Source organism: Myotis davidii, unplaced genomic scaffold (genome assembly GCF_000327345.1).
Source record: "Myotis davidii unplaced genomic scaffold, ASM32734v1 scaffold638, whole genome shotgun sequence".
In the NCBI taxonomy this organism is placed as follows: domain Eukaryota; kingdom Metazoa; phylum Chordata; class Mammalia; order Chiroptera; family Vespertilionidae; genus Myotis; species Myotis davidii.
Window position 1 is genome coordinate 541337 of NW_006289391.1, and position 22158 is coordinate 563494.

At 45.1% G+C, this 22158-nt stretch overlaps 1 protein-coding gene across 1 annotated transcript in view; it reads left to right on the forward strand.

Moving 5' to 3' along the window:
• The window catches only part of ZZEF1 (zinc finger, ZZ-type with EF-hand domain 1), a 120087-nt gene that overhangs the window by 64598 nt on the left and 33331 nt on the right, over nucleotides 1-22158 (forward strand). Inside the window, 12 exon segments of the mRNA XM_006761500.1 lie at nucleotides 2458-2590; nucleotides 4240-4379; nucleotides 5286-5563; nucleotides 7534-7708; nucleotides 8264-8396; nucleotides 12808-13004; nucleotides 14722-14841; nucleotides 16212-16403; nucleotides 17482-17582; nucleotides 18877-19012; nucleotides 19113-19472; nucleotides 21254-21397. Coding sequence (XP_006761563.1) covers nucleotides 2458-2590; nucleotides 4240-4379; nucleotides 5286-5563; nucleotides 7534-7708; nucleotides 8264-8396; nucleotides 12808-13004; nucleotides 14722-14841; nucleotides 16212-16403; nucleotides 17482-17582; nucleotides 18877-19012; nucleotides 19113-19472; nucleotides 21254-21397 — 2109 coding nt within the window.

Here is a 22158-nt window from a genome sequence, read left to right on the forward strand (position 1 = left end):
TAAATATCTTACCTAATAATAGACAAACATGGTAATTGACCGTACCTTTGCTATGCCTCCCATTGGCTAATCAGCATGATATGCAAATTAACTGCCAACAAAGATGGCGGTTAATTTGCATAATAGGTTCCAAGTGGTGGAGCGAAGTCTGCCGGCCCGGGGCGGAGTAGCAAGGCCACATGGCCCTGGGACTGGCAGAACAGTGAGGCATCACAGCCCTGGTGCCAGGCGGAGCAGCGAGACCACAGGGCCCCAGTGCCAGGCGGAGCAGCGAGGCCACAGGGCCTCAGTGCCAGGCGGAGCATAGAGGCCTCACGGCCCGGGGCCTGCCAAGCAGCAAAGCCTGATGGCTCCAGGGTGGCTCTGGCCGGAGCCCAGCCAGAGCGAAGATCTGGGTCCCAGGTGCGGGAGAAAAACCAGTGCCAGCAGCCAAGGGAAGGGAAGGCCTTGCACAAATCTCTACGTGCAACAGGCCTCTAGTATAAAATAAATATCAAAAATATAAATCTTTGTTTTACTATGGTTGCAAATATCAAAAAATTTCTATATGTGACACGGCACCAGAGTTAAGTTAGGGTTTTTCAAAATGCTGGCACGCCAAGCTCAAAAGGCTCGCCATCACTGGGCTAGAGCATTATTTTTTTCTCCCGCAATTGTCTCCACCCTTTGGTGTCCAGCCTCTGACACAGTCTCTGAAAAGCTTCAGTTTCCAGCACTTTCCCCATAACAGAACCTACGTGTCCCCACTACGCTGGCCCTAAGGACACATCCCATTTGGGCCTTGAGTACAAATCACTTGTTTAAACTCCCAAATGTTTCTAGCCAGTTCCAGGCCAGATTTAAGGGTACCTTTCCACTCTTCTCCCTCCAGTGACTAGAAATGCTTTTTGTTTTAAACAACCAAGAAAACAACCTCAGCCAGAGGCATCACCCAGGGGATTTTATCTACAAGGGCCTCAGGCCAGTAATGAGACTCGTTTGGGTGCTACTTATATGCACTGCAGTGGCACTTGGGAGTCCTGTGATAACAGGAAAGAAGATCAAGAGTAAAATGATTAGCCAGAACTTTGGAATTCTGTTGTTTTTATAAAGGGCCACATGGTACAGAAAGTGTGGTTTTACAGGTCTGATTTTCAGAGGGGGTATTTTTAACAAGGCAGATGGCTCTCCCAGTCTCAGTCCCTTCTTAGGATGATCTTATAATCACTTTTGCTAAGGAGGGGATTCAGGGTAGGATTGATGTTGTGGTTACTGTATCTAGAGAGAGGATGATAAGCAATGGTCACTGGGAGATGTCAGCATCTTCTCGTGGTGTTTGGTGCTGTACAAAACTCCATTTTTGGATTCAAAGCATCCTGGCCTCCCCAGACTTCTTGGCCTTCCCACAAACTTCCTGTATGGCCTACTTTCCATGTTTAACCTGTGTGACAGCGGGGAGAAGCACCCTGTAGGCCTAGAGAGTGCAGGTGGTTTTGGGGTGACACGGTGACTCCTGGAGAAATTCAGGCTGAGGGCTGCCTCCCTGCCAAGCTGGGCAGCTCATCACCAAACTCTTGAGCCCAGAAAACTATCTCAGACTCTAAGGGCCCCTTACCAAGTCTACTTGCCAAAATGGAATTCTCAAAAGTAAGTCGCCCTGGCTGGTTAGGCTCAGTGGATGGAGCATCGGCCTACAGACTCAAGGGTCCCAGGTTCAATTCCGGTCAAGGGCATGTGCCTTCGTTTCTGGCACATCCCCAGTAGGCGACATGCAGGAGGTGACTGATCGATGTTTCTCTCTCATCAATGTTTCTAATTTTCTATCCCTCTCCCTTCCTCTCTGTAAAAAATCAATAAAATATATTTTAAAAAAAAGTTGCAAGTCAGTGCTGTGTGCTAGAAGGAAACTTACACCTTTGCTTTTTCTTTTTCCCAAGAGAAGAACTTTTCATACTTGGCTTCTGAAAGCCAAATAGGATGTATTAAAGGTTTTAATAGCGCCACTGCTTATGTGATTACAGTCTCTAACTGAAAGACATTGGGAAGATGTTTGTTGGGATGTGATGCCGTGATTACTATCTTAAAGTATAGACTTATCATTAGAAATGAAGGATATTTTCTAATGGAATTCACAAGTATTTTAGTGTGTGAAGGCTGATTGGTTAATGACTTAAACATTTTTTTTAATCCTCACCCCAGGATATGTTTTGAGAGAGAGAACATAGATGTGAGAGAGAAATAGCAATTGGGTGCCTCCCATTAGCACCCTGACCAGGCATCAAACCCAAACCCTAGGTATGTGCCCTGACTGGGACTCACACCCACAGTCTTCTGGTGTACAGGATGATGCTCCAACCAACTGAGCCACCTAGCCAGGGCTGATTAGTTAATGATTTTAAAAGTTGTATTGTAATATTAATGAGGAAACTTTCATAGTAAGAAGCCTTAATTCTTTTACACTCACCATTTTGATTTTAGGGAGAGAATGGTGTTCATAAGGAAGGAATACCTTTGGATCACAAGCAGAGAAATAAGGCAGATGAAAGTGGGTCATGCCAGACTCAAATTTCAGACTCTCCTGCTGATGCTACCACACCCACAGGACTTTCAGGTAAAGATTATTTGACCATTCTCTTGAGCTCTTCCATCTTAAAATACACATATACTCGGCCCTGAGCTATTGGTTGCACAAGTTAAAATTGGCCAGCAAATCAAGGTGCATGATTTCTTAGTTATGTATCAGATGATACTGATAATACTTCATAAGTCATCTTGCCTCCCTAGCCGGTTTGGCTCAGAGTATCCATCTGTGGACTGAAAGGTCCCAGGTCCAATTCCAGTCAAGGACACGTGCCTCGGTTGTAGGCTTAATCCCAGCCCTGATTGGGGCATGTGCAGGAGGCAACCAATCAGTGGGTCTCTCTCGCATTGATGTTTCTCTCTTTTTCTCTCCCCCTCCCTCCACTCTCTAAAAATCAATGGGAAAATATCCTCGGGTGAGGATTAACAACAATAACAAATTAAAATAAAAGTCATCTTTCCTTCACTTTGCCTGTTTTCCTACCTTGTTTATTCCTAATTTACTGAGTGCCCTCTATGTGCCATGTACTGTGCTAGACCCTGGGGATGAAACAGAGACCAAGCCAGACAGACAGACACATAACTCCTGCCTTTGTGGAACTTAGACTGGGAGGGTTTAAGGCAAACATGCAGGTAACTGTAATTTGAGATGGAATGGGATTCTGGTCAGCAGAGAAGGGTAACAGCTCTGCTCACCAGGTGGTTGAACGTTGACCTATGAACCAGGAAGTCATGGTTCGATTCCTGGCCAGGGCATATGTCTGGGTTGTGGGCTCGATCCCCAGTGTGGGGCATGCAGGGGGTAGCTTGTCAAAGAGTCTCTCTCTTAATTGATGTTTCTATCTTTCTATTCCAATGGCATAGTATGTTAAAAGGCAGTTAAACACTGTGAGCACAAAAGAGCAGGGCCAGGGGAATGTGGATTAAAGAAAGGATGGGAAAGAGAAGGGTGGGTGGGCTCTACATGTAATATGGCGATTAGGGTAGGCCTCCTTGACCAAAACATACATGTTCAAAAATAAGTTTTTAAAGTCCCAGCTTTGGCCCTGGCCAGTGTGCTCAATGGTTAGAACGTTGGCCTATGCACTAAAGGGTTGTGGGTTTGATTCCTGGTCAAGGACATGTACTTGGGTTGCTGGTTTGGCCTCTGCCCCCAGTCAGGGCATGTGCGGGTTCACTCTCTACCCCCAGTCAGGGCATCTCTCTCACCACATTGATGTTTTTCTCTCACTCTCCTCATCCCTCCCTCCCTCCCACTCTCTCTGAAAAGCAGTGGAGCCCTAGCTGGTTTGTCTCAGTGGATAGAGCGTTGGCCTGTGGACTGAAGGGTCCTTGGTTCAATTCCAGTCAAGGGCACATGCCCAGGTTGCAGGCTTGGACCCCAGTAGGGGGTGTGCAGGAGGCAGCCAGTCAGTGGTTCCCCCTCTCCCTTCCTCTTGGGGGGAGCGGGGTAAGGCAATGGAAAACAATATCCTTGGAGGATTATAAATAGATAGATAGAGAGATAGAGAGATAGAGAGAGAGAGAGAGAGAGAGAGAGAGAGATAGATAGATAGATAGATAGAAGTCAAGTCCCAGCTTTGTTCTGTAGCTGCTCAGGCACAATGCAATGGTTTACTTGCCTCTTTGTACATACATAGAAGCTGACAAAATCTGAAAGTTTGGTATTTTATAACTCAGATGCTGACAATTTAGGAGCATCATCCCAGAAGCCGGTTGAGGAAAAGACAGTTACTCCAAGCCCCGAGCAGGTGTTTGCTGAGTGTTCCCAGAAGAGGATTTTGGGGTTATTAGCAGCCATGTTACCTCCCTTAAAGTTGGTAAGAGACAAATGGCATTTTCTTTTTAAAAGAGCAGTGGTATTATGCATAGAATAAGTGTTTTGTAAGCCATATACTAAAACCAACTCTTATTAGCAGTCATCTATGTGTTCCTGAGGGTAGGGTTATAAATTAAAGTAGGATTGTAAGATGATACCTAAGAATGTATTTTATAATTGATTGAACGTAAGCCATTTATGAAAGATACTAGAGGCCCAGTGCATGAAAATTCATGCACTGGAGGGGGGTCCCTCAGCCCGGCCTGCCCCGTCACAGTCCAGGAGCCCTCAGGGGCGGGAGGCGACCCGGCATTCAGGGGGAGGTGATGCCCCCATCACACCTCTGCTGCTGCCACTGCTGGCAGCGCAAGCCTTGGCCTGGCCTGGTTACCTGAACCTCAGGCAGCCCTGGGTGGTTGGGCAGCCACCATCCAAGGCTTGCCTGCACCCCGGGCTGGCCCTGGGGGGCTGGGGGTGTGAGGGGACTGAGGGATTCTGGAGGCAGGGACGTGGAGTGCCTGCTGCTCCAGCGGGGCTGAGGGGACTGGGCGCTGCCATCTTGTGGCTGTGGCAGTCAATTAGCATATTCCCTCCTCATTGGCTGTGGGTGCCACCATCTTTGAGGGCATCTCAGTCAATTAGCATATCCCCTCCTTACTGGCTGTGGGCACTGCCATCTTTGAGGGCCGGGAAGTCAATTAGCATATTCCCTCCTTATTGGCTGTGGGTGCCGCCGTCTTTGTGATGGCGTGATGGTCAATTAGCATATCCCATCTTTATTAGATAGGATTGCATAATTCCTTTGACACTAGGATAGTTGTAAATAAAACATGAAGGGAATGGAGTCTTTAGTTGGTGATTTTATGTGGATTTTGTATTGAACAGATTTTTCTCCCTCTCTTAGCAGGATCCCACAGTCCCCCTGATAGACCTGGAGCACGTCCTCCCACTCATGTTTCAGGTTGTCATCTCAAACGCAGGCCACCTGAATGAAACTTACCACCTCACGTTGGGTCTTCTTGGCCAGTTAATAATCCGCCTTTTGCCATCAGAGGTAGATGCCGCAGTGATCAAGGTCCTCTCAGCCAAACACAACCTATTTGCTGCAGGGGACAATTCCATTATGCCAGATGGCTGGAAGACCACCCACCTACTCTTTAGCCTGGGAGCTGTATGTCTGGACAGGTAGCCACCCTCACTCTAATCCGCCTTGGTGTTCATTTCTTTAAGTCAATGGTCTGGCTGTTGATTAATATCAGTGTGCTTCAGTGCTATTGTCCAGGAATCTTTTGTGGGAATAGAATTACTTTTATTAGCAACTAGAAGCCCGGTGCACAAAATTTGTGCACTGGAGGGGGGTTGTCCCTCAGCCCAGCCTGCACCCTCTCTAATCTAGGACCCCTCGGGGGATGTCTGACTGCTGGTTTAGGCCTGATCCCTCTCACAATCTGGGACTGCTGGCTCCCAACCGCTCACCTGCCTGATTGTCCCTAACTGCTTCTGCCTGCCAGCCTGATCACCCCCTAACCCCTCCCCTGCCAGCCTGATCAACGCCTAACTGCTCGCCCCCTGCTGGCCTGATCGCCCCCAACTGCTCTCTCCTGACAGTTATTATATTCCCAAGTATATTATTCCCATCAATGGCCTGATCACCCACAACTGCCCCCACTTCCGGAGATCTTGTGGCTGCGGGTGCTGCCATCTTAGAGGGCAGAGCAATTAGCATATTCCCTCCTTATTGGCTGTGGGCGCCATCATCTTTGAAGGCAGGGTAGCAATTAGCATATTCCCTTCTTATTGGCTGTGGGTGCTGCCATCTTTGCGATGGTGTGAGGGTCAATTAGCATATTCCCTCTTTATTGGATAGGATGTTGTCAATAGACATTAAATTATGCTCAAAACCCACATTAAAACAGCTGTTCAGCCTGGGCACGCTGATTCAACTCCCTGGTTGGTTTGTTTCTCCTGAGAGCAGGAAGTATAGGCTTTGAGGCTGAAGAAAATAGATCTGTTTTCATTATAAATGTAACAATCACAATACCAAATTTGTAAGACAGAAATGAAGACTAAAAATCATCCTGGCTCACACCATATTAAGGGTGCTGGGTTTTTTTGTTTTGTTTTAATATATTTTTATTGATTTCAGAGACAGGAAGGGAGAGGGAGGGAGAGAGAGTTAGAAACATCAATGATGAGAAAGAATCATTGATCTGCTGTCCCTGCATGCCCCAATCTGGGGATCAAGCCTGCAACCCAGGCATGTGCCCTGACTGGGAATCAAACCTAGTTTATAGGTCAGCGCTCAACTATTGAGCCATGCCAGCCAGTGTGGCTTGGTGGTTGAGTGTCGACCCATGAACCAAGAGGTCGCCAGTTCCATTCCGTCAGGACACATGCCCAAGTTGCTGACTCGATCCCTGGTAGGGGGCATGCAGGAGGCATCGATCAATCTTTCTCTCTCATTGATATTTCTATCTCTCTACTCCTCTCCCTCTCTCTAAAATCAACAAAGACATATAAAAAAAACTAGATTTAAAATATATATATGTGTGTGTATATATATGTGTGTATATATATACACATACTTCTTTCCAACAACAACAAAAAGAAATAAAAATCAACAATATATATATATATCAATATATATATATATATATATTTCAAGCTTTTTTTTCTGTCATGAATATGCACAAGCACACAAATGTGTATAAGTTTTTATAGAGATTTAAAAAAACATAGCTGTAGACAATATGTAACAGATCTTGATTCCCCTCTTCCCCCCTCCACTTACTATTATATGAAAAGCATCATTCTGGTAGTTTTTAAATTAACTAATGAGCCCTAGCCAGTTTGGCTCAGTGGATAGAGCGTCGACCTATGGACTAAAAGGTCCCAGGTTCGATTTTGGTCAAGAGCACATTTCCAGGTTGCGGGCTCGATCCCCAGTGGGGCGCGTGCAGGAGGCAGCTAATCAATGATTCTCATCATTGATGTTTCTGTCTCTCCCTCTTCCTTCCTCTCTGAAATAATTAAAAATATATTTAAAAACACTAATGAGTGGTTCTTTGGTATGCTTCTGGATCTGCTTTGGAGTGTAGCAAACTTTGCTGAGTTTAATTTGGAGCTTGTGCACTCATGGAGCTCTTGCCTTCCAGCCGGGTGGGTTTGGACTGGGCGTGCTCCATGGCAGAGATCCTGCGGTCACTCAACAGTGCCCCGTTGTGGCGTGACGTCATTGCCACCTTCACAGACCACTGCATCAAGCAGCTGCCTTTCCAGCTGAAGCACACCAACATCTTCAGCCTGCTAGTGCTGGTTGGCTTTCCCCAGGTACATCCCTCTGAAGGCCTGTCCACCTCTTTCTGTCTTCAGCACACACATCAAAGTTTCTATAGCATATATCTTTGGAATTTTTCCCCCTGTTGTATAATAGCCTTTATATAATATTGATATATTTTTAAGATTATGGGATGATTTGTTTAACTTGCATTTTCAATAATTTAGTCATTTGATTCATTTTGCTAGCCAGTAGTTGGCTTTGAATAATAGTAACTATAATACAGTAAATTACAAAGCACTTCAAAGTACAATTGTTTTTCACTTTGGCATTCATTTTGATCTCATTTCTAATCTTCATATCTCTCAACTGGTTGGGACAAAGAGGACTGTGAAATCATGGATTCTTTATCCAGCAAGCACTTAAACCAGTTCTGTGCCAGGCCTGTGTCAGGCTCTGGACTTGGAGATGGGAAGAGCCCCATCCTTGAATGCTTCTTGAAGTCAGCACACAAGCAAAAGGGACTGGACTTGTGTTTAATTAAGTGCTTTTTCCTGTTTCTTTGTGCGACTGATTTGCTTTATCTGTCTCTCTCTTTCATGTTGTAGGTTCTCTGTGTGGGGACCCGCTGTGTTTATATGGATAATGCCAATGAGCCACATAATGTGATCATCTTGAAGCACTTCACTGAGAAAAACAAGGCTGTGATTGTTGACGTCAAAACCCGGAAAAGGAAAACAGGTCCTAGTCATAATTATTTCTTCTAAAAATGGAAGGAAGTTGTATAATCTCTGCATATATGTTTTATGGTCATATTGAAACAAGGTTCCATGTGCACTTGAAGAAAATATATATACTTGTGTTGTTGGTGGTGTGTCCTTTTGACAGCATTTAGGTCAAGTCAATTGATAGTGTTGTTTAAGTCTTCTATGTTCTTACTGATTTTCTATCCTTACAATTACTGAGATAGAAATGTGTGGAAGTTTCCAACTGTAATTATGTGTATGTCTATTTCTCATTTCATTCTGGAATGTCCCTTTTTATCTCTGATAATATTCCTTGTTCTGGCTATCTACTTTAATATTTATGTGGCCTCTCTAGTTTTTTTTTTGTTACTAACATTTGCATGGCATATCTTTTTCCATCCTTTCACTTTAATCTATCTGTACCTACATTTAAAGTGGATTTCTTATAGATAGCACATAGTATAGTCTTCATTTTTAATCCAATCTGACAATCCTTGCCTTTTAATTGAGATGTTTAGACCGTTTACATTTAAAAACAGTTATCAAGATAGTTGAGTTTAACTCTATTCCTGATTTTTAAAATTATTTATCTTGTCTGTTCTTTGTGCCTTTTTTTTTTCCTCATCTTCTGCCTTTTGGATTGAGTTTTTTTTATTTCATTTTACCCCTACTATTGGCTTGTAAACTATAATTCTTTATTTATTTATTTTAGTGATTGCTCTAGGGCCATGGTCGACAAACTGCGGCTCGCGAGCCACATGCAGTTCTTTGGCCCCTTGAGTGTGGCTCTTCCTAAGCCTTAGACTGTGGCTCTCAAAAGAAATTTCAATCGTTGTACTGTTGATATTTGGCTCTGTTGACTAATGAGTTTGCCAACCACTGCTCTAGGGTTTACAATAGTTTACCTTCAAATAATTTTTTAGTGGTTGAGATACGGTTTATAATATTCACCCTTAACTCATCATAGTCTGCCTTCAAATAATAAATATTGTACCACTTCACGTACAGTGAAGACACACAGATTTTATCCTTTTATCCCCCATCCTTTGTGCTACTGTTGTCACAAATTTTACTTCTATGTGACATAAACATACCAATACATTATTTTTGTTTTAAAAAGTCAGACACTTTAAAAGACATTTAAAAATGAGAAAACAATGTTTTTCATGTTTAGCCATATGTTACCATTCCTGGTGCCCTTCATTCCTTTGTATAGGTTCAGATTTCCATCTGGTATTTTTTCTTTAGCCTGGTAAACTCTCCTTAACATTTCCTGTAGTGAGAGTCTGCTGCTACAAAGTCTTTGTTTTGGTTTGTCCTACCAAATCAAAGGAATATTTATTTTGACTTTATATTTGAGAGATAATTTTATTGAGCAAAATATGCTCACCGAGAGGTTTTTGTGTGTGAATATTTTAAAGATATTGATCCATTTTCTTTGGGCTTGCATAGTTTCTGCCACAAAGTTTGCTGTCATTCTCTGTTATTCTTCATAGTGTGCCGTGTGTGTGTGTGTGTGTGTGTGTGTGTGTGTGTGTGTGCGCCTCCGTTCTGACTTTATTAGTAGTTTTGGTTTTATAACACTTGGTAGGGTAAGTGTTCCCCAGCCAGATAGAATATCCATTCTCATAAAACATTCAGGTAAAGAAGACACAAATTATTTGCATAGTCTGGTTAAACAGTCCAATGTTCATAATCCCATCAGCCCTTTCTGTGGTAGAACCTTTATGTTCTCTCAATCTAATTGTAGCCCATGGCCAGGGCTTCACCAGTGGATTTTGGTATGACAGTTTGTGGGGTTCCCATGTCAAGGAGTCCAGAAACTTCTCTTCTTCACATTCTGGCCATTTTATCCACTCTAGTGCAAAGACTTTGGGTCCCCAGTTAAGGGTTGAGTCGAGGGACTCTGGTCCTTTTGTCAGCTTTCATCTTGATTCCTCTCCCAAACCATTACTTGAAGCAATTGTAGGTCAGATTTCTCATTATAATCTTTGAATCTTCGTTTTCAAAATGTCTCCAAACCAGGATAAATAAAGCAGACTTGTTTGGGCTCTTGTGTGGGGTCCTTTTGGCCTGCATCACCTTGTGTAGTACTGTGTTAAAATCTTTGCTTGAACCCCATCAGTGCCCATTTTATTCATATCTAATCATCTAGGCTATAGGTGTTATGCGCTGGGCCGGGGCTGCTGTGGTTGGGGTAGAAGCATTGGGTTCAGTGACATGGATTCTGGGCAGCTCCATCAGCTGAGATTAACCTAGGCAAAGACTGAGGGAGTTCTTAGTGACAAAAGCTTTGGGTGTCCCTGATAGCCACGAGGGCTGGTTGAGTCCTTGGTGGTGAAAGCTGCTGGGGTCTTCTGCTCTCCTTTTCCTCCAAAGGAAGAGATCACAGCTGAGGGGATCCCTTTTGGTGGCAGGTTATTGCTATGTGTCTTTTTTCTCTGATCGCTTTTAACATTTTTCTCTTAATCACTGGTTTTTAGCATTTAAAAAAGTATTTTTATTGATTTCAGAGAGAGGAAGGGAGAGGGAGAGAGAGATAGAAACATCAATGATGAGAGAGAATAATTGATCGGCTGCCTCCTGCACACCCCCTACTGGGGGTTGAGTTTGAAACCCGGGCATGTGCCCTGACTGGATCAAACCATGACCTCTTGGTTCATAGGTCAGTGCTCAACCACTGACCCATACCAGCTGGTGGTTTTTAGCACTTTGATTACATTGTACCCTGGCATGATTTTCTTTGTTTCTTCAGCTTGGGGATTTATTGAACTTCTAGCTTTGTAGATTTATAGTTTTCATCAAATTTGGAAACATTTTAATCATTATATCTTCAAATAGTTTTTTTGCCCCCCACTAGGACACTTCCTCTCTCACTTGTGGGAAGACAAAATATTCCCAGCTCTCCCTGAGTTCCAAGAACTGTTTTGCCTATTGTTTTTTGGTAGACTTTTTAAAAAACTAAGTTGTTTCCTATATGGATAATTTCCTTTCACATTTGTGAGATCAGTACTCAGCCAAAGACTCCTGAGGGCTCACTCTCTCTCCCTCCCTTCTTCCCTCCCTCTCTCCCCCTTTCTTCCTCCCTTTTCTTCTTTCTCTCCATCTCTCTTCTCTGTGATATACTGCCCCATAAATTCTAGCTGCCTTGATTTCCTTGAATACTGACCTCTATCTCCTCAGTTCATTGACTGCTGGACTCTGCTTGGATTTTCACTCCTTGCTCCGCAGCCTGGAAATTTATCTTTAGACTACAGGCCTGGTGCATGAAATTCATGCACAGGTGCGGTCCCTAGGCCTGGTTGGCAATTGAAGCTCGAGTGTCTGGCATGGAAGGGCAGGTCCCAGCTGACCTCTGGGCTCTGGCAGCACCTGGCCCCCCAGGCCCCAGTGCACCTCCTTCCACCTGAGTCATGGTGCCCAAGTCCCCACGCGGAGATGCGGTGAGCATGGTCAGACGCTGTGGGCCTGGGTGCAGCCTGAGCCTCTGGCCGCCCACCAGTGCCACACAGAAGCCGGACAGGCAGCACACTCTCTCCCGGCCGGCCTCGCAGACCAGCTCCTATACGAATCCACAGGGAGCCTGACCAGCTTCTGTGGTCCCAGTGGCTCACCTGGAAGAGGCCACGCAGGTGCAGGGCAGGCACCTGAGCAGGAGGGCTTCCTTGGTGCACAAGCCCTGGCGTCCCGGGGGAGAGTAGCAGAGGGAGTGAGAGTGAGCTTGGTGAACATCCCACATTCTCACTGCACCTCTGTCCCGTCACCCTCGCCCCCAGGTAGCCAGCGAGAGGTTGCAGCACTTCGCCCATTCCTCATGGAGTTTGGTCACTGCCAAGTCAGCGCATGTCATAGCTGACCCCCCGCCTCCCAGTCAAAAGACCGCTCGAGGGGGCCAATTTGCATATTAGGTTTTTATTATATAAGATAGCCAGACCTATTGGAGGGCTCACCTGGTTTTTGTCCCTTCTCTCAGGGATCATAGCCTTGTACTACCTGTTGTCCGATGTCTGCAAACCATTGTTTCGTATATTTTCAGTGTTCTGGTTGTTGATGGTAGAAGAATAAATCCGATCCCTTAGTCTTGCTTGGAAGTGGAAGTCTCTTGTGTACTATATTTAAGAACAACGTTTAACAACCTTTGTCTTCTTTTGGAGGGAACTTGTTTGTGCACAGTAGTAGGAATATTAATTTCCTCTTTCAGTTGCTTGGTGAATAGGTGGCCCAGTACCATTTTTGTGCTACCCTGCAAGCTGGCCTTAAATATAACAGCTAAGTTTGAAACCAGGAGATTTTGGGGCTTGGATTTATTGCTTCCATAAGGCACATTACTGGGGAAGAAACTTAGCTGCAGGAGGCATTAACTGTACTTTCGATGCCTTCTTTTCCTGCCTGACATCCCCCTTCAGTGAAGGACTACCAGCTGGTCCAGAAAGGAGGACAGGAATGCAGTGACTCTCAGGCCCAATTGAGCCAATATTCCCAGCACTTTGCCTTTATCGCCAGTCACCTTCTGCAAACCAGCATGGACAGCCATTGTCCTGAGGCAGTGGAAGCAACTTGGGTCCTGTCCCTGGCCCTCAAAGGATTATATAAAACACTAAAGGTAATGGTGAGCTTCTTCCATTTGCTACTGAATCTGGCTGTGATTTAACATCTGCAGGGCATTAACTAGGAAGAGATGCCATCTGGTTTCAATGGAGGCTTAACTATAGGATTCTGATTACTTTTAAAAATGGTTGGGGTCTTGCACAGGGATAGCTTTAAAGCAGAAGCAGAGTTTTCCTGATAGTTGGTTTTCTGTAGTTGTTCAGTACTGTTTTTTGGGACCACTATCTAATGGGCACAGAACCTTGGAAGATGAGAAGAAAAATGGACTGAATGTCTTCCCTCTGAACCATAGCTTCTTCTGGTTCATCATAGGATAAGAAGAGGGGAAGAATAAAGGGGCAAGCATCCCATGGCATCTTTGAGCAATAGGTTTGTCAGTTGGGGTGGGAGGAGGCAGACAAGTTAAAGAGCTGGGCCGTAGTTGGTGTGGAGATGAGAAGCCTTGACTTATGGGGAACATAGTTCTTCTGCTCTCTGAGGGGCATGGATGAGAAGGAAGGGGTCAGTTTAGGATGATCTTCCCAACAGAGCTAGCCATGAAACAAGGATTGATTTAAAAAGTTTGTTCCTTGACTTTGACAGCACTGGCGAGGAAGCCAGGGAAAGACTCCAGCACCACAGGGAGACTGGATTAGAGAGCATTTCAGCTCTGGCCCAGCCCTGAGAATTTGTAGTTTTAGGATTGACACTATGCATCCACTACTTATTGATATCATGGCATTTATCACAATCTGCTATGGCTTTAGTTGTTTGCATTATAGTAGGTGAGAGAATATAATAAACTCCCTGAGGGCAGAGACCATTTCTGTTTTTGAATCCCTCATTCAATGCCAGATAGAACTGAGTTATAGTTTTGAACTAGAAAGAAGGTCCTTGATCTCATGGAGCTTATAGTCTAAACTGCAAGAGAGACAACAAAGAGCCTGCAAGGAAAACTGTCATGAGTCAGAGAAAGCCTTTTTGAGAAGGTGAAATTTAAGGTGACAGATAAGAATCTGGTTAGGGTGTTGCATGATGGGAGAGTAGCAAACTCCAGGAACAGGCATGTTAGTCAGGATGCAGAAAGAACACCTCCAGGATTCAGGATAGTATAGAAGAGGCAGATGAGACCACAGAAGCAGGCAGGGATCCTATAGGTCAGTGATGGCGAACCTTTTGAGCTCAATGTGTCAGTATTTTGAAAAACCCTAACTTAACTCTGGTACCGTGTCACATATACAAATTTTTTGATATTTGCAACCATAGTAGAACAAAGATTTATATTTTTGATATTTATTTTATATATTTAAATGCCATTTAACAAAGAAAAATCAACCAAAAAAATGAGTTCGCATGTCACCCCTAACACGCGTGTCATAGGTTCGCCATCACTGCTATAGGTCCTTTTCAACTCTTTAGTTTAAAGAGCAGTGGGAAGCTTTTGGAAGGTAGCAAGCAGGAGAGGGACAAAAAAACTTCTGTTGTTAGCACAGGACTTAGCACACAGGATGTATTAGGCTTCAGAATATTTGTTGAATGAATGAATTGGAGAGTGAATGAACAGACATAGGTTATGGCTAAGGTTCAGAGTTCATTCTTCCTTCTGATTCCTCACTTAAGAGTAACCTTGGGCCACTAGCTGAGACTGGGTTCTGAAGGCTTGCTTCTGCCTAGTGATCTTTAGCGTCTTCATTCTGAGGCAGTTGCAAATCATTCTTTTTTCTGTTTGGCAGGCTCATGATTTTGAAGAGACCCATGCTACCTTCCTTCAGACTGATTTGCTGAAGCTACTGGTGAAAAAGTGCAGCAAAGGGACTGGTTTCAGTAAAACGTGGCTCCTCCGGGACCTGGAAGTAAGGGATGAGGGTGGCTCTTCCTGCTGCCAACTGTGCAGATTTCCTGGCCTGAGAGTTAGAGTCATCAGTTACAGCTGGTTCTTCCCAGTGCACTCTCACTGTGCGGTTGTTAAAACTGTGTCTTGTATTGTCTTCCCTTTTTAAATAGGGATATGACACCTGTCCTCCCCTGTCAGGGAAAATGAATTTGATGTTTGTTTAAAGAACATTGGAAGAGAAGTATTTTATATGGAAATATTATATCATGATAATAAAGTGTTCCCTTGATTATTATTTCCCTTTAAAGTTCCTTTGAGCTAAGATGAGTTTCTAAATTTGTCCTCACTTTTGTTGGATGTTAGTTGATATTCTCATTTTATTACTATTCCCCATAGGCGTTAGGTGGTTCTTAATAGAATTTTTATAGTTCCCTGTGGAGTTTCTGTACCAAGTGTCAGCTTCAAGTCCAGAAAAGACTGCTGCTATGTGAGAGGTGGTCAGTGCCCTTGCTCAGCCCACAGAGGCCTGAGCTTGAAGAAACAGCTCGTAGTTGCCACTGTGCTGGAACGTATTAATGGATAACCTGGAGAGCCTGTGAGCTCTTGTTCTTAGGAAATATTTTAAATTAAATTATTTTTTATTATTCAAACAATAGAACCATATTGCAGAAAATTTGAAAAATAGAAAAAGAAAAACTCTAAATTTTATCCCCAAACACAGCTACCTGTTTTTTTCCTCTGTATCTATGATAGATAGATAGATAGATAGATAGAGATTGCAAAATGAGCATGGTGTACAATAAATTGAGATCATATCATGGCCATTTTTCTAAGTTGCTAGTTTTCATAATCATGATTTTTAATGGCTGCATATGATATGTGAAGGTAGATTTCAGTTTTTTGCCATTAATGCTTCCTTGACCATATCATGAATATAACTTTTAACATATTTTACATTATTCCTCAAAGATGAGTTACTGGGTCAGAGACCAAACATTCTTATAGCTCTTTATGTAAATAACCATCTACCTTCACATACGATATGCAACCATTAGAAATGGTATTATGAAAACTAGCAACTTAGAAAAATGGCCATCAGATTCTCTCAGTTCACCAACATGCATTCTAAAAGCATGATATCAATTTACACGGTCAGTGGCAAAGTTAATAAAGTTCCCTCATAGTTTTAGTTAGCATTTCTTTTATTATAAGTATAATTGAACATGTTTTTGTGTTTCTTTTCTAATTATACATTCTTTTTGTGAATCCTGACATCTTTTAAAATGTTAGGTCAGATATTTTCTACCCTTTGAGCAGTAAGGATCTGGGTAATCTTCTCACCCACCACTCACTCACTTTCCTGCCCTGCCTGATTTTCTTTCGGTGTAGATCTTGTCCATCATGCTGTACTCCTCAAAAAAGGAGATCAACACCTTGGCTGAGCATGGAGACTTGGAGTCAGATGAGCGAGGGGACCAAGAGGAGGAGGTGGAACGGTCCGTCAGCAGCCCGAGTGAGCCAGAGCAGAAAAAGCTAGACCCCCTGGAAAGCCTGGATGAGCCCACCAGAATATGTTTCCTGGTATGTTCTTAGGTCATGGCGTGGCCCGAGACAGGGACTCTAGGGATGGATTCTCTTTGGCTTGGACTATGTGTTAGCCTCCACCTCCTGAGAATCACTTTCTGCGGACTCAGTCTGGATTGTGCAGAACCATTGCAGAAGAATGGAAAGGCCCTTACAACAGTACTTCTTAACGTTTTTGGTTCATGGGCCCAAAACCTGTAGATCATTTATCCTATAAAATACACATTGAAATATATATGTACAATTTTGCATGTAATTTCCAACCCCATCCATAAACTCCCAAATGATAGTTCTTCCTCAGTTTCTCAGACGTACTGTCTTACTTTCCCTGGATAACCCACTCGTCCTCAGAATGATGTGAAAATGGGGGAGGGCGTGAACTCAAAGGGTCTAATTATATGAAGAGTAAACAGTATGGGATGGATATCTGAAAAACAAGTACAGTTTTGTTTTTTTTGTTTGTTTTTTTAAATATATTTTATTGATTTCTTACAGAGAGGAAGGGAGAGAGATAGAGAGTTAGAAACATCGATGAGAGAGAAACATCGATCAGCTGCCTCCTGCACACCTCCCACTGGGGATGTGCCCGCAACCCAGGTACATGCCCTTGACCGGAATCGAACCTGGGACCTTTCAGTCCGCAGGCCGACGCTCTATCCACTGAGCCAAACCGGTTTTGGCAACAAGTACAGTTTTTTAAAAATCAAAAGTATAGTATACTTAGACTTATGCGCCAGTTATCAAACGTGAGTGCGAGGCAGTGACAGAGAAGCTAGCAATTAATACAGTGTGGTGGGTAGTTATTGATGTTAGCATTGCATTCTGTTGACATATTTCTTTTGGTGTTTCTGTGTTTTATATTTTCCTTTGAATTTATAATAGGAGTGCAAATTTTACAAATCCATGTTTTAGGGTTTATAACTTTATATGCTTTAAGTACCCATATGGTGTTCTTAAATTATTACTTGTGGTAACTTTAGAACATAATAGTTTTTATCACTTTTGAGTTTAGATGGTCAATAACGTGTTAAAGCACATTAAATTGTCTCTCCTGCTTCCTCCCCGTGGCCTCCAGATGGCTCACGATGCCCTCAATGCCCCTCTGCACATTCTCCGGGCCATATACGAACTACAGATGAAAAGGACCGATTCGTTCTTCCTGGAGGTCCAGAAGAGGTAAGGGCTGTCTGGGTGCAGCTGAAATGTAGCGAGTGTGAGAATGCGCAAGGCAGGGCTGCACTGACTTCCTGCCGGCAGGGTCTGGAGAACAGCTTCCGACAGGCCCAGCGCTAGTGCGGCGCTGGTCGTCAGCGCTTCATGGAGGGATCTGAAAGCTGGCGGTGCTGCACTGCAGATCATCCTGAATTGTGTTGTATGTTCCTCTGGAAAAACTTGACATTTCTTAGAGGAAACTCATTATGGATGCAGGAATGGAGACAGACACCAAGGTTTCTCTCTTATGTCATCCCAGGGAACACACGGTGCAGAGCGGGACCTTCTTATCAAAAGTGTTGTTTTGTTTGTTTGTTTTTCACCACTGCATATTATACTCATTTTTGTTTTTTTCAAGAATTATTATACAGTTAACAATATATGCCTTTCTCTTGGGTAGGAAGTTCAGAGCTAGTTCTTGGGCCCAGCTCTTAAATTTGTGTAGAACTTTGCCTATTTGCAACTAATCCCCTCCTCTGTCCCCATATTCTAGTTTTGACTTCCTATTCTAATGTATATCCAATTCCAGTTTAATATTTCTTTTCATTTTTCATATTTCTGTTTTTCTATATGTATTTATTCCAAATGGCCCCAAATCTTTTGTGAGATGCAGCAGGGTTGCATCGTATAGGGTATAGCCGAAGCTGTTGTAGCTGAGACACCCAGAAATATCATAGGTCCAGAAAGATAGGATTTGTTTTTGCTGTCATGGAACAGTCTGAGGTGGGCAGCAGTCCGGGGTGAGTGGGCAGCCCTTCTCCACAAACGACCCTCTTTTGTTCTCATCCGTGTAGTCCAAGCTGGCTCACCCACACCACCTCTCTGTTCCAGCCCAGAGGAAAGGGGGAAGGGAGGGAAAGGAGCACGTTCTTAGTGCTGTTGTCTGAGAGTGGGCTTCAGAAGTGGCGCACATCACCTCACTGCCCTCCTGTTGGTAAGAACCTAGTCGCATCACTCCATCTGACTGCAAAGGGTCCTGGGGACCATGTCTCCAGCTCGATGATTCTGTAGCTTGCTAAAACTCCCGGGAACTTTGTTCTAAAAGAGAGGAAAGATGGATCCTGAGGGACAGTTTGGATTCTCTGCCACAGGAATACATGCACATCTGCGTGCACGAATAAATGAACACTGTGAATCTAGTTTGCAAAATATGGAAAGTCATGTAACTGTGAAATAACATTTCTGTTAAGTTTCACTGCAAGGTAAACTCTGGCCTGGCTATACCTTATGTACCCAGCTTTGTGCTCCTTCTCTTCAGGTTTGATGGCGATGAGCTCACCACGGATGAAAGGATACGGGCCCTGGCTCAGAAGTGGCAGCCCAGCAGGAGCCTGAGACTGGAGGAGCAGAGTGCCAAAGCTGTGGATACAGACATGATTATCTTACCCTGCTTGGTAGGTTGCCTCCACTTGGAAAAAATGGTCTCTCCCTGACCCCACCCCACCCCTACATGTGAAAAGGCAGGCCTGTGTAATGTGGTCTTTGGGTTTGCAGTCCCGGCCCACTCGCTGTGACCAGGCCACGGCTGAATCCAACCCCGTGACCCAGAAGCTGATCTCTAGCACGGAGAGTGAACTGCAGCAGAGCTACGCCAAGCAGCGGCGTACTAAGAGCGCCGCCCTCCTGCACAAGGAACTGAACTGCAAGAGCAAGAGGGCAGTCCGGGACTACCTTTTCCGGGTGAATGAGGCCACAGCAATCCTGTATGCCCGCCATGTGCTCGCGTCATTGCTGGCTGAGTGGCCTGGGCATGTGCCAGTGAGCGAGGACATCCTGGAGCTAAGTGGCCCTGCCCATATGACCTACATTTTTGACATGTTCATGCAGCTGGAAGAAAAGCACCGGTGGGAGAAGGTAATTAAGCAGGCCAAGCTGGGCACTCACCCCTCTCACTCCTCTGTCCTCTCCCCACCGCAGACCCCAAGTGTTTGAACAGCCTTCCTCCAGCAAGTGCCTTCCTGGAGTGAGCTCACGTGTGGCTGTAGGACTCCCCAGCAGGTGTGAATGCAACACAGGCAGGGTAGGGTCACTGTTGAACTCTCCCAACTACTGGCCTAGAGCTGAGCTCATAGCCTAGGATAGACTTGGTGCTCAGAGTGTTTGGAGAATGATCCCATAAAACTTGTCTTTGCAGTTTTCCCTTTTTGTTCTCACACTTTCAAGTCTCTCTTTGATAGCCTGTCTTTTCTTTTGTTCCTAGCATCTCCCTTAGTGAGCCCAGGGCACAAGGTTAATTACACGTCTGGTAGCCTGTTCCCATCCCACCCACAGGAGACCTCCCAGAGCGGTTTGTGTCTTGTCTTTTCAACCATTGTTTCTAGAATGTCTACCCCAGGTCAGACCCGCTGCCAGCATTTGTACCTGCATTACATTGTGACCAGAGGTGAGGGAGTCAAGTGGGGAGGCTTCTCCAAGGCTTCCAGCTTCTGGGTGGCAGACATGGGGCTCACCAGGGCCTGTCTGTGCAGCCTCTTAAGTCCAGTGCTCTAATTTAAAGTTCAGTTGTGACAGGTGGAGGCCATTTTTTATTTTCTTTTTAAATCAAATCTTCAACTTGGGCATTATGTTTTTATTTTAGAGATAGGGAAGGGGATGGGAGAGAGAGAGAAAAAACATCGATGTGAGAAAGAAACATTGATTGGCTGCCTCCTGCACACACCTCAACCAGGGATTGAACCTGACACCTGGGTGTGTGCCCTGACTGAGAATGGAGCCCACCACCTTTTGGTGTACAGGACAATGCTCCAGCCAACTGAGCCACACCAGCCGGCTCAACTTGGTTTTTTAAAGGAGTGCTGGGTTAGCGATCCTTCACGGGTCTAAAAGCATTTCTTCCACCTCCTGTTGGGTAGAAATGAAGAGTTCACACAGCAGAAAATGGTCTGTAACTCAGGAGGCCCAGGTACTGTCTACCGCTGAACTAGAAGGTTTTATCACACCTTCCCAGTTTCCAGGTGCAAAAATCTTTAGTCACACTTGCTGCTGTCTTCTTCATCCCTGTCCTGTCCCCTTGCCATCCTCACCCCCTCATACACACACATACTCTGTATGTGCAGATTCCTTAGGAAGTGAATTTATGCTCTAATCCCTAATTTGCCACCCATTTCTGAGGCCTCTAGGTCCTTTCCCAACCTCAGAGCCTGGGAGTCACTGGCATGTTTGCTGTAGCCACATTTCTCATTTGGAAGTGAGAAAAGGGGGCAATTTGCCTCTGATAGTCCCTGTCTTGAACATGCCCTTCCCCCATTCCTACCCCACAGAGCTGCTAATTCTGCACCTCACACTGGTCATTTATCCCGTTGTGCTGTCATTGTTTGTCTGCATGTCCATCCCCCTGCTGGGCTCGGGACTCTTCAGGGGCCAGGGTCACCTCTGATGGGTTCTATTGGTTCTTTCAGACTCCCTTCTAGTAGTATTGCTCTGAAGGCCCTGCAGTGTCCTGGTTTTCAGCAAGAGCTCCTTCAGGGAGATCTGGCCGCTGGGGTGGCTTGAGGGGCTGGGGTCAGGGTCCAGGATGATGCCAGCCCCTTCGGATGGGTGTTGGGTTGACATCGACCCTCCCTTCTTCCTGACGGAGCAGCGCCATGGCCCTGCCGCTGACAGGCCTTGGTGTTCCCTGCCTTGTGTCCCGCCAGATCCTGCAGAAGGTCCTCCAGGGCTGCCGAGAGAACATGCTGGGGACCATGGCCCTGGCTGCCTGCCAGTTCATGGAGGAGCCAGGAATGGAAGTGCAAGTGAGAGAGTCCAAACACCCATATAACAACAACACCAACTTTGAGGTACGATCCAGGGTTGGCCAGGCTTGCCCAGCCTCAGGGCATGCAGCTGGCAGGACCCGTTGCTGAGTAGCGAGAATCTCAACTCCCACAGCAGCTCTTTCCTCTCCCGACAGCCCCGGCCAAGAAAGTGCTTCCTTAGTCTCAGCTGCAGTCAGAGATTCTGCACAACCAAGTCTTCCCTTCTCCTGACCTTGTTTGTATAGATGGGCCATCTGGCCCTGAGTGTTTTCCCTGCAGCAAGCTCCTTGGAGTGAGTTCTTGGTATCTTCCAGCAGTGAGTCTGAGTTCAACCCTCACTCTACCTGTCTCCTGATGACCTGGCCACACCTTGGAGACTCCCACCCCTTTGTGTAATGACACAGAACTGAAAAGCCTCATCGGGTCCATCCTTAACTTTGTACCCAGACAGGGGGAGATAGGAGTTTGGATGAGGCACATGTGGGAAGTCCTGTTAGTCTCACTGACTTAAAAATGTTCCTACATTTTTAAGGGACATTTGAAAAGGGCTTTTCAAAACGTTGGCACTGTAAGTCATAAGCTTCTGAGGGGCCAGCACACTATAGCACCAGGGGTGGATGACAGAGAAACTCATGCTTGCTGAGATTTCCTTTTGCAGAGTGTAAACCTCCTCACTCTCTTCCTTCTGAGCCTCTTCTCTTCCTGTGTTCTTGGGTCCAGCCCCACTCCCCCAGCTCCGTGTAGGCACATCTGGTGAGCTACCAAGTCCTACCTCAAAGGGGATTGCCTATCTTCATCACCCC